Source organism: Artemia sp. Qi Xiang Cuo, chromosome 1 (genome assembly GCF_049724085.1).
Source record: "Artemia sp. Qi Xiang Cuo chromosome 1, ASM4972408v1, whole genome shotgun sequence".
In the NCBI taxonomy this organism is placed as follows: Eukaryota; Metazoa; Arthropoda; class Branchiopoda; order Anostraca; family Artemiidae; genus Artemia; species Artemia sp. Qi Xiang Cuo.
This window is the reverse complement of record NC_142794.1, coordinates 5,988,110-6,000,381: the sequence shown is the minus strand read 5'-3', so window position 1 is coordinate 6,000,381 and position 12,272 is coordinate 5,988,110. Positions and strand designations below refer to the sequence as shown.

General features: G+C 35.2%; 1 protein-coding gene across 1 annotated transcript in view; it reads left to right on the top strand.

Moving 5' to 3' along the window:
- Window positions 1–12,272, top strand: part of LOC148955957 (uncharacterized) — a 197,263-nt gene that overhangs the window by 153,382 nt on the left and 31,609 nt on the right. The window contains exon 7 of the mRNA XM_089085956.1: window positions 4,936–5,040. Coding sequence (XP_088942082.1) covers window positions 4,936–5,040 — 105 coding nt within the window. The remainder of the gene's footprint in view (window positions 1–4,935; window positions 5,041–12,272) is intronic.

The window sequence follows — 12,272 nt, the reverse complement described above, 5'->3', positions numbered from 1 at the left end:
GTAAATTTGCTGTGGTACATAGCCCTAGGCTACATAAAAACATTTTGCTGATTTTCTTTTTTTTCAATCCGAGCGACAGAAAATATTCAAATTGAAAAAATATAATTCTAACCAAGAAAAAATAAGTTTTATTAATTTTCTTAAATTTAATCATTTATTTGCTTTTCAATGCTTGTTTAATATGAACAAACAAGTTGTTTTACAATTTTCGAGAAAGGTTTAAGATTTTTTTTTTTTTAGAGAAAATAAAACTAAATCGTAGTTAAAGACAAAAAAAATTTATTTTGAGAAATTTTTTTACTTGATTTTTTTTTATATTCCGAAAAAAAATAATTGTAACTGAAACCTTAGCTTAATTGAATTTGTCTTATGAAAACACATAAGATACAATTAAAGGCTGGACTTATGACTTTCTCTTTTCCCGTTTGTGTAAATTTGGTCTGTATATCTGATTAAGTAGATATATTTGTGGTTTTTTATTCATAGTGGTGGTAAAGGAGATAATTTATTTTTTTTTTTTCAAGTTTGGATACACCGAATATTTTGAAGTAAAATTGTCTGATTAAGAATGCAGTAAAACACAAAACTGGTAAAGCTTCTAATTATCGTGAACTCCTGGCCTCTTTCCATGATTATAAGATTTGACTACTACGCAAGGCAAATCGTCGCAGAGGCGATTTAAGAGGGGGTTCAAAAAGACAATTAAAAGAGAAGGGTAAATTTTGAGGGGGGGGGGGAATCAAGCTGTAGAACCTTTATATAAAATATTATTAGCGAGGCATGGCGAAAAATAAGCGTAAATAAGAAAAACATTTAAACAATATTCTTTTGTGAGGATTGGACAAAAAATGTTTTACATCCCCAACAGAGAGTTTGAAGTCGCCTTTCCCCATAGGAGTAAAAGATTTGAATAGTCTGGTCTGTTTCTGGAATTTGGTCGTTACATAAGAAAATCGCAGCAAATCTCCTTTATCCTGTTCAGTTTGGCTAATACTGCATCGTATCCGACCAACTATATTCGGCCAGATTTGTTGTTGCGTATGAATAGCTAAATTTTGAGGTTTTCTCTTTAAACATCAAGTGAGGCCCATTTATTAAATAATTAGAGATTTCTTCATGAAAGTATCTTATCTTTTCTAGGATGTTTTGAAAAACATGGCTATAAAATTGCACCTCCGAAGCATTTGGCCCTCCTGGGAAACTTTCTGGTCCTCTTCCATCCTGCATTTTATTTGGATAACATCTATTCACCTCCTTTGCCAACTCAAGTTGTTTTTTTTTTCACACTACTGTATATATTATTACTTGCAACAAGCCTTGGTTCTTAGATCACCTTTTGTTCTTATTAAATAAATAAAAAATTTTAACTGAAAGTAAGGAGCGACATTAGAGCTTGAAATGAACAGAAATTATTCTGTATATGAAAGGGGCTGTCCCCTCCTCGATGCATCACTCTTTACGCTAAAGTTTGACTCTGTCACAACTCTACTTTTTAAAACAATAAAAACTTTAGCTTAAAGAGCGAGGCGTTGAGGAGGGGGCAGCCCCTTTCTACAAAATAATTTCTGTTCGATTTAAGCTATAATGTCGCTCCTTACTTTCAGGTAAAAAAAAACTGTTTTTTATTTAATTTTTCGACGTTTTTCAACTAATGCAGGCTCACCGTACATGAAAAATTAAAACAAAATTTGCATATCAATTTTGGCTTATTTATTCCGGATATGAAGGGTTGCCCCCTCCTCAATACTTTGCTCTTTGCGCTAAAGCTGTTAGCACTTCTAAAAAACCTCCTAGTCTGATTAAACAGCCTCCGTGTTTCAGTTTTAGTAAACATTCAACTTTAGAGTTAAAAGTAAGGTATTGAGGAGGGGGCAACCGTTCATATATGGAATAATTTCCGTTTGTTTTTCAAACAATGCCGGTAAATCTGGCTCACCCTCTATGAAATATACCCATCCCACTAACGGAAAATTCCTCCGTTGAAATTTCATCCAAAGTAAAACGCACCCCTCCCCGTCAAATTTCCTCCAGACAGTTCCGTCCTCGCTGAGAATCCCCCCTCCGTGTAAAATTGCTTGCGGACGATTCAGCTTGAAAAATTTTCCTTGGCATTCTTTCATTTGAATAAGGCTTTAACCTCTAATCGGTTTCTCAATCACTCCAGAAATGCCCCCTTCCGGGAAGTCAAAACACGTAGAAAAAAAGCCCCTGGATAAAATAAACACGCATCCGTGATCTGTTTTCTGACAAAAATAGCGAAATTCCACGTTTTTGCAGATAGGAGCTTGAAACTTCTTCAGTAGGGTTCTGTGGTACGCTGAATCTTATGGTGTGATTTTCATTAAGAATTATTTAATTTTAGGGGGGTTTCCCCCCTATTTCAAAAATCAGGCAAATTTTCTCATGCTCGTAACTCTTGATGGGTAACACTACACTTGGTGGATCTTATATATTTCGAATCAGCGTAATAAGCTGATTTTATGTATCTCTCTATTGATATTATAATTCCGTCTTTAGAATTTCGGTTACTATTGAGCCGAGTCGCTCCTTACTTACAGTTTGTTACCACAAACTGTCTGATAACAGTCGTTTATAGTGGTAACAGCACAACTATCAATCATCAGTCATTTAGAACAAACCTTGTTCAATATCAGTCCTACTATACCTACTATAAAAAACAGTGATACAAAGAGCTTTACATTTGAAATTCCGTGCAGGAGTAGAACTGTTCACCATCAATCAATTAGATGATTTATTTGTACAGAATTTTGTCCAATATAAAGTGATTCATAGAGTCTGGTTTACGCTTGATTCCCTTTGTTTGTTCACACTACTGTGTATATTATTACTTGCATTGGTTCATAGGTCGCCTTTTGTTGTTATTTATTTTGTACAGAACTTTGTCAAATATAAAATGATTCGAAGAGTTTCATTACCCTTGATTCCTTGTGTTTTACTATCTGATTCTGGTTTTTCAAAAAATATTCTTTGGTTAAGACTTGGCTTTCGCTAATTGTTTGACATGGCTTTGGCTAATGCAATTTCTTGGCTAATTCAAAAATAATTCTGTAAACTTTGAAAAAAAGTGCCAATGAGTTTATGAGTAATCTTGAATTTTGAGTCATCCACGAAATTATTGCACTCGAATCTGAGGAGGCAGATACAGAGAAGTTTATTTCGGGGTCGGTGTGGAGAGGGTTTAGTAGTTAGAAAATCAGACGTAATACAATAGGCTTATTGGATGGAAATGGTAATACATTAAAGGAAAATTGTAAAAATTCAAGATTTTTGAAGGTATGGGCAGGAACCATACATTATTGGAATTACTGCAATTCATAAATAAGATCCTTGAGAGCCTCCCATTACCTTTTTGGGAACATTGAAGTACCCTCCAGTTATATTCAGGGTAAACCTTAGGATCCTAAGGATCCTAGGATCTTGCTGATTCCTAAGCTTAAAACACGCAAAAACACCCACCATTGAGAGGAAGAATATTTAGCTATCTAAAAGACTCTACCCCCACTTTGTTTAAGACCAACCCTTAATATTATGTTGTTAAAACAATTTTTAATTCGATGATTTGATGTTTTCATTTCTTAGGGAGGGGGCTCTCCTGTGAAGATTAATTTTCTACGCTGTCTCTTAACAACAATGATACTAGACAATTTACTACATTCCCTTTTCTTTATTTTTTTTTTCGTTTTTGTTCAAAACCATTGAGTTTTGGTTTTTGGAGCGAGGGAATTTTTACTTTGAGGGACCTTGCCCCCACCTCATCCCTTTGCTAGGTCACTTTAGGCTTTTAGACGAAGAAGTTTTCAATTCCGATTGAATTAAAGTTATCAATTATTTTGCAGTAGGCTGCATAGGTTGTATAAAGACATGGCCATCTGTAGACAGAGAAAAGCCAAGACCGATAGTCCAAGTAATTGAGAGGAAAATTTTTAATTGGCTGGGGCACGGCTAAATGGCAAGAGTATGCATGACTCTCTTATTAGAAACATTCTTGTTTTTTAGTTTTTTCTGCCTAGAGTCTCAGGCATGCTAACCAAGAATTTAAAATTGACATAAGACCATTAGATTGCCTGTACTGAGAGGCAAACAAGGCACGGAAATGGATTTCAATTGGGGGGGGGGCTCACTATAAAACATAACGGAATTGCAAGTAATGGAATTTGAAGGAAATAAACTTTTGGGAATAAAATCCAAGAAATCGAGACTATATCATCCTCGATGATGGCTTCACAATCGTTTTACTTAATAATATTTTTTATTTAGTATTTTGTATTAGTATAATAGTATTTAGTATATTGTAGACATTTTCAGGGGAACATGTTTAATTACAGTCCTTGCAGACATGTGTTTTTACTTATTTAAATTCATTCTCTCGTCTGTTTCTCTCTCTCTCTTTAGTCCATATTCCTTCTCATAGATATCAGTTCCTTATTTCAACTCTCGGTCTCTCTTTAGTCCATATTTCTTCTTCATGACGATTCACATTATTCGCCTTTGCTAATTGAACCATATACCTATAGAGTAGAATTACCTCTGTTACTAAAAAAAGAACAAGATTTCATTAACTTGGTTTCATCAATTTCCAATTTTCTGGTTTGACTCCATTAACCACTAGTTGTTTTTTTTTTCCTAATTGCCTGGAATAGCTTATCTTATGCTGTGACATATTTATTCTCTTTTTATCTAGGGAGACTGAGAGAAAAAAACGAGGATACTATTACAGGAAATCTCATCTGTTCCTTCGAAATCTATTAAAAAAATACCATTCCAAAGCTTTTCCCCATGTCGAAATTTTTGTTTTGTTTTGAATGATGAAAATCAAATAATATAAAATGCTAATGGATTTTAGGTATATGTCTGTCCTTTGAGTCTTCTCGGAATTCATCTCATTTTCTCTCATTGTCATTTTCTTTTTTTCAGGAAAAAGCAAGACTGAAGCGAGCAAAAGAAAGAACTAAATTAAAAGCTTCACTAAAAAAAGAAGGGGAGATAACTGGGCAAAACTCTGGAGAAAGACAAAGATTAGTAAGTATAAGGCTCTTTAGATGATATGCCTTCTGAAAACACATGTGCTTGGCGAGAGGGAGGCTTCAGGTCTGTTCAACCCCTAAACCTCGAAGCTTATCCTACAATTTCTTTTATACCCATATATTCCTTAAACTAAAATAATGTCCGCTCTTTGCAAATCTTTTTGTACTGACCTAGTCCTCTAGGTCTTCTTGGTCTCTAGTCCTCTAGGTCTAGGACTTAGAAATAATGTCCGCTCTTTGCAAATCCTTTTGTACTGACCTAGTCCTCTAGGTCTTCTAGGTCTCTCTAGTCCTCTAGGTCTTGAACTTAGAAATAATGTCCGCTCTTTGCAAATCTTTTTGTACTGACCTAGTCCTCTAGGTCTTCTTGGTCTCTAGTCCTCTAGGTCTAGGACTTAGAAATAATGTCTGCTCTTTGCAAATCCTTTTGTACTGACCTAGTCCTCTAGGTCTTCTAGGTCTCTCTAGTCCTCTAGGTCTTGGACTTAGAAATAATGTCCGCTCTTTGCAAATCTTTTTGTACTGACCTCGTCCTCTTCAGTCTAATTTCATTACAGAGTTGATTGGCCTATGTTACACATTATGGAAGGTGGAGTAATACATATAGTCCTTATAGTAAGAAGTCCCAAAGTGAGACCTTGGAGGCCTAAGTCCCCTTTTCTGTCCCAATTTCGAACATGAAAATGGAATTTTCATGTTCGAACACGAACATGAAATTCGAACACGAACATGAAAATAAATTTCGAACACGAACATGAAAATAAACTTTATGTCTTTATCGGCTCCTGATTATTAAGTAATTATTTAAGGAATTGTCAAAAAGGAACCATTAATAATAGTTGAGTTGTAATGGAATAGTTAATCATTACCATATAATTTATTAATTTATTAAGTTGCAATTTGAGAATTAAGCAATTTAGCTTTACTAAGAGCATCCTACGTATAAGCATGGGCACCCATATGGGAGGGGGCAGAGGGGGGCTCCAGCCTCCCTCCCCTGGCTGAATGATACTGCCGTATATTTTATAGTTTTTTTTTGAAATTTCTTTTATACAGCATTGGAAGTGCCGATTAGACCAGCTAAGTCCCCCTCTAAAATTCAGCTTATGGTATAAAATTGTATAAGTATAAAATTATTAATTATTATAATATGTTATTATATTGTAATTATTATAATATTATAATTATAAGTAATTTTTATTGTAGTAATTAATATTATAATAAATGTAATATGTTATAATGTTATAATATTATATTTAAAATATGTAATATTACAAAATATAATATTATAGAAATATAAAATACTTCTATCGCCGCTAGGCTACATCCAATCCAACAGTGACTGGTCATGCCATGACTACTCCTATTAATACCAATCGTAGTGGGTCTAGCCACAACTGGTCCTGCCATGACCACACCGACCATGACAGTTTCTACTACAAGAATTTCTACCGCGATTGTTTTTACTGCTCATGGAACTAATGCTCTGTTTTTTCTTTGATTGTGACTGGTTGCTCTTACTGGTTGCTTTACCATGGCTGCTACTATTCAAACCACAATTACTTCTATTGGCCTTCCAAACATTACTTCTAAAACACCACTCTTATGTTGAGCTACTGCTTTATTGCTCTTATGCTGCTTTTATTGCGAGGTACTACGCTACTGCTCTTATTGCGAGTATACTGCACTATTGCGATCATGATAATTCATACATACACATACACAGCTAAATACACAGCTACTTCCACAACTGCTTCTTTTTGAGTACTTGCATCATAACTAATAGGCTGCTACCACTTTTATGCCACTAATGACAGTTAGCTGATATGCACTGATAAAACTTATCAGCCTTGATGTCGGCTAATACGTTTTTCACGTGATATCGTGATTGCTGTTAGTACAAAAGGACCGAGCTGCGCTCTGTGAAAAGAAAGACCTTTTTTAAGAACTTTGGTTTTATTTCATTGTGCCAACCCTTTTTGCATAGTTATACTGACAAATTATTCCATGCTATCGACATCCAAATTAAATTGCAATGTACTTTTACTTTTCTTCAGCAAATTTTATTATTATTATTAATTCAAGTATTTTTGACTTCATTGATGAAAAATTTAGGAAAAGCTCGACTATGGAAAAAGCCCCCCAATGAAAAGCTCTTCTACTGCAAAATTCGAACCTGCGACCATCGGATTAGAAGTCCGACGCGCAACTTTTAGGTTGACAGCTGTTTCTTATGGCTGGGTCTCTAATTGAGTCCGCGGACAAAGCGTAGCGTAATCGACATTCTTCAGCAAAGCAAGTATGGGAAACTGAAGCTGGTAAAAAAAAAAAAAAAAAAAAAAATTAATCATCTGTCTGTCCTTTTGGCGTTTTTCTGTTACTTTTTGAAAACTGAGATGACCAGTTGTGTCCCTGATCTGCGATTATGTCCTAAAATGGTTGTTGAAGTTTCTAGTTATATTAGGTCTTCAGCTAGTTAATTACCCTAGACGACTGCAGACGGTCTCTTCAGGCCCTTTAAAATACAGGAGATGGTAAGCAGCTCTGAATTCTGTAACCACTACCCGCTGATAGCCAAATAGCTGATATAGGGAGGATTTACGCCGTTTAGGCCAGGGGTCTAAATGACCCGCAGACCAGATGCGGTCCGCTAGGCTTACTCATCCGACCCGCGGAGACCTTTTAATTGCTAAAATAAGATGACTTACTTGACTTCACTTAAAGCTCTTGCTCGGCAGCGTCACCAGCGTAGAGGGAACCAGTCGTCAGCGCCGTCAGTCTTCTCCAGAGTGGTCGGTTTAGGGCGAGGGTTGTTGCTTCAGCCGGGTTGATGTTTCTGGAGGAGAGCCGATCACGGATGATGTCCGCCCATCTGGTGCGTGGTCTTACCCTAGGACGCCTCCAGCCGTTTGCAGCTGGGTCGAAATCGAAGATAAGCCGGGCGGGTGTTTGGGCATGCAGACGGAGCAGATGACCCTACCAACGCAGTGAGCGAGACTCAAGCTGCTCGGACAGGGGTGGGAGTTTGAAGGACCTGAGGATTTCTGAATTTCGTACCCTGTCGGGCCATCGGGAGCGTTCTATTTTTCGGAGGTGTTTCGTCTGGATGGCATCTACCTTCAGCGTCTGTGTCTGAGTCAGCGACCAAGTCTCAGCAGAATAGAGCATAATGCTGGCAACCGAAGCAGAGTATATTCGTGCTTTGGGGAGACGGCTGATCTGGGGTTTATGGAAGACTGTTTTTAGAAGGCGACCGAAGACAGAGTTTGCTTTTGCCGTTCTTGCTGATATTTCGGCATCTAGGCTTCCGTTTGAGCAGACAGTTGAACCAAGGTAGGTAAACTGCTTGACTACCTCTACAGTTTGACCACAAGTTTCCACAGATGACAGGGGGTTGGACGGCGTTTTCTCAACGGGCATTATCTTGGTCTTCGACCAATTTATTTTCAGACCGAAGATGGTCTTATATCATTTCATTGACAGCTCAAAGTCTATGAAATGATATAACGCCATCTAATGAAAGAGTTCTTAAATGGTTTGCTGCTTGTTTAGGACTTTATGATTTTGATCATGGCTTGCCATGTGTGGTTGAGGTTTTGTGGTTGAGGTGAGGCTGCGATAAGGAGGTTTTGGTATGTATCAGTTAGTATGTAGTAGCTATATATTTGTGTATATTATTTACAGCATATAAAGGAGAAACTTTTATATGTTTTAATAATATGTTGTAATATAATAATATATGCTAATAATATAATAATATATGTTTAATATAATAATATGTTATAATATGTTTTAAAGTAGCTTTAATATGCTTTCTAGTTCGTTTCTATTTCTAGTCGCATGTATATCCCGTAGGTATTGGTGCAATCCATTGAAAAGCTTGAGTCTGTTTACAAAAAGACATTTTTTGTACTTAAATGTTTTTAGCCAAATGTCTTGCTAGGATCACTTTCAAAGTTCGAATGACCTCTTCTGTCAAACTGCAAGGTTCAATTGACCTGCAAGGCGGTTTATTAATTAAACAATCGCAATTGCTGCAAACAAATTTAATATAAACAGGAGAGCAAATATAACGCAAGATAAAGCCAGGTCGGAATGTTTAAGAACAGTATTGATGTGATTGGTATCCACTCAACCTTGTCTAACTGTCAACCTTCGTTTTGACAGTTTTTCCCCCGGTAGCTGGGTCTCTTATTTCAATTAGCAGACGATTTCAGAAAAAATATATTAAGGGAAAACGAATATATAAAGGGGAACATTGGGAGGGGGAAACAAATTTTCAGCAAGTCATGACCTGAGTTGTGTTCGAGTTAACAGAACTTAGTTAACTAACAAGTCTACTTTTTTCGCTTTTCGGGTTTTATTTGCCAGAAAGTGAACTAAGGAACTTTGCCGGGCTTTTGCATATAGAATGGAAAGCGTGGTAGAAAATTCAAAGTTGCTATAACGTGAGCCGTACAAGACATTAGGAACAGACCATCAGGTTTAGGAAGGGGAGGCCTGAATTACTCATAACAATGAAGTAGGCCAAAATCATCTTGGCTAGCAAGAAATCAGCGAAAATTTACGCCTCTTTTTTGTGAAAATTTATACCTCTTGTTTCCTTTTACAAGAAGAAAAGTAAACTCCAGCATTGAAAATACATCCGCTGAGTGAGCGATTTTAATAAACAACTGCATTATTCAATCTGAGTAATCCTAAATAAATCATCAGATTTTGCAAGAGCCAGACCTTTTACCATAGAGGCAAGCATGAGCTGTCGAATTCGAATTTCTTGCCAGAAATTCTTTGTAGATATCTAACAACGAAGAATTCTTAATAATAGTTTCGGAATCAACTTTTTAGTTAACTAAGAATCCCTTCATAAAAAAAAACGCTCAAATTTAACTAAGAATTACAAAAACTTCCGGCAAAATCTACTTATTAGTAATCCTAAATGAATCATCATATTTTGCAAGAGCCAAGACTTTTACCATAGAGGCAAGCATGAGCTGTCGAATTCGAATTTCTTGCCAGAAATTCTTTGTAGATGTCTAACAACGAAAAATTCTTAGTAGTCGTATCGTAGTCAACTTTTTAGTTAGCTAAGAATCCCTTCATAAAAAAACGCTCAAATTTAACTAAGAATTATAAAACTTCCGGCAAAATCTACTTATTAGTTAAATAATGATGTAAATCGAACGAGGCTCTGTCTGGATCGTTTTCTCGCACCAGAAAATGTTTGTACAAAATTTTTTACAAAAAATATCACTGTCGTTATCGAAAAAAAAAATATACACATACCCGATTGTTATTAGTTTAAAAAAATAAGATAAACATACCGCACAAAAAAAAAGAATGTCAGAGATTCCCAACATTTTTCAGTACAACGGTCATTATAATTTTTAAAATAACCTTTATCTCTGAATAAAAGAATGCAAATAATAGAAAAATATTTCCAAGAACAGATTCGATATCTTCAACAAAATATTCTATTTATAGAATGTTCCCATAAAAGCCTGCTTTTGATCTTTGATAGTTGTTTCCTTTTTCTAATGTCAGCAGTAATAAGCTTATATTTCTTTTAGAGTGCTATTAGGAAACTGGACAGACCTTATACTCAAGGAAATGTATGTCTAAGATGAAAAGATTCTAAGTGTGTGGTCGGAAAACCAGCAGCAAAAATATTTCCAAGGGACGGTCATTAGAAATGTGGCTAAAAATAATTAAATAAAAAAAATAAAAATAATTATATAATGTGGCTAATAAATAATTATATAAATGTTTCCAAAATTTTCTGACCGTTTCCAATTATCATTACAGTAATAGTACTGCAAATGTAACACATTTGATGAATCTTTTCTATTTCATAAATCTATAATTAACCATGTGGCCTATGAAATGTGCCATGTGGCCAAAGGCGTTTCCAGCTCTATCCCTTTTCGGTTATCATTACTATAATATTCCTGCATAAACTTCGGTAGATTTTCATTAGCAGAATCTAAAATTAATCATTCCTATTAGATATTTCTAAAAGTTGCTTAGTGACGGTCATTAGAAATGTGGCAAAAAATGATTATATAAATGTTTCTAAAAGTTTCTGACTGTTTCCAATTACCATTTCAGTAATATTACTGCAAACGTAACACATTTTGAAGAATTTTTCATATTTTATAAATCAATAATTAGCCATGTGGCCTATAAAATGTGCAATGTGGCCAAAAGCGTTTTCAGCTCTATCACTCTTCGGTTATCCTTACTGTAACATTCCTGCATAAAGTTTTATAGAATTTTCATTAGAAGAATATAGAATTAGTCATTCATAATATGGGTTTCCAAAAGTTTTTTAATGACAGTCATTAGAAATGTGGACAGGTGGCTAAAAACGATTATATAAATATATTTTGGTATATACCCCCACTCCAACTCCCTAATGTGCAAATATATACCCCCACTTACCCCCACTCCCACTTTACCCCCACTCCAACTCCCTAATGTGCAAATATATAGCCCAAATTTGTTTATAAACTATTATATATTAATCCTATTTTATTTTATTTCATTAGTATTAACCAAACTTGACTTCTTTTTGGTGGCCGCATAATGCCCCAGTACCGAAAAATTTTCGTCTTCTTTGATAGGATAACACCTTAAAACAGAGTTGGAATATAACATAGCCAAACCTGTAAATATATACCCCCTGCAAATATATACTTTTTCTACTAACAAATTTTTCATATTTTATAAATCAATAATTAGCCATGTGGCCTATAAAATGTGCAATGTGGCCAAAAGTGTAAAATGTGCAATGTGGCCATAGATTTTACTTGGTTTAGTCGGACTTATTTCTTTTAATTTTCATCTGATTCTAAATTATTTCCTTTTTCTAACACTTATTCTTTAACACTTTTTCTAACACTTATTAACCGTTTTTACTTATAACTACAGTAACAGTAACAGTACTGTAACTGCAACTGAATTTTGATGAATTTTTCCTATTTCATAAATCTATAATTAGCCACGGGGCCTATAAAATGTGCCATGTGGCCAAAGGCGTTTCCAGCTCTATCCCTTTTCAGTTATCATTACTATAATACTCCTGCATAGACTTCGGTAAAATTTTCATTAGCAGAATCTAAAATTAATCATTCCTATTAGATATTTCCAAAATTTGCTTAGTGACGGTCAATAGAAATGTGGCAACGTGGCTGATTATGTTACGGCATATATTTTGAAGAATAGTTTGTC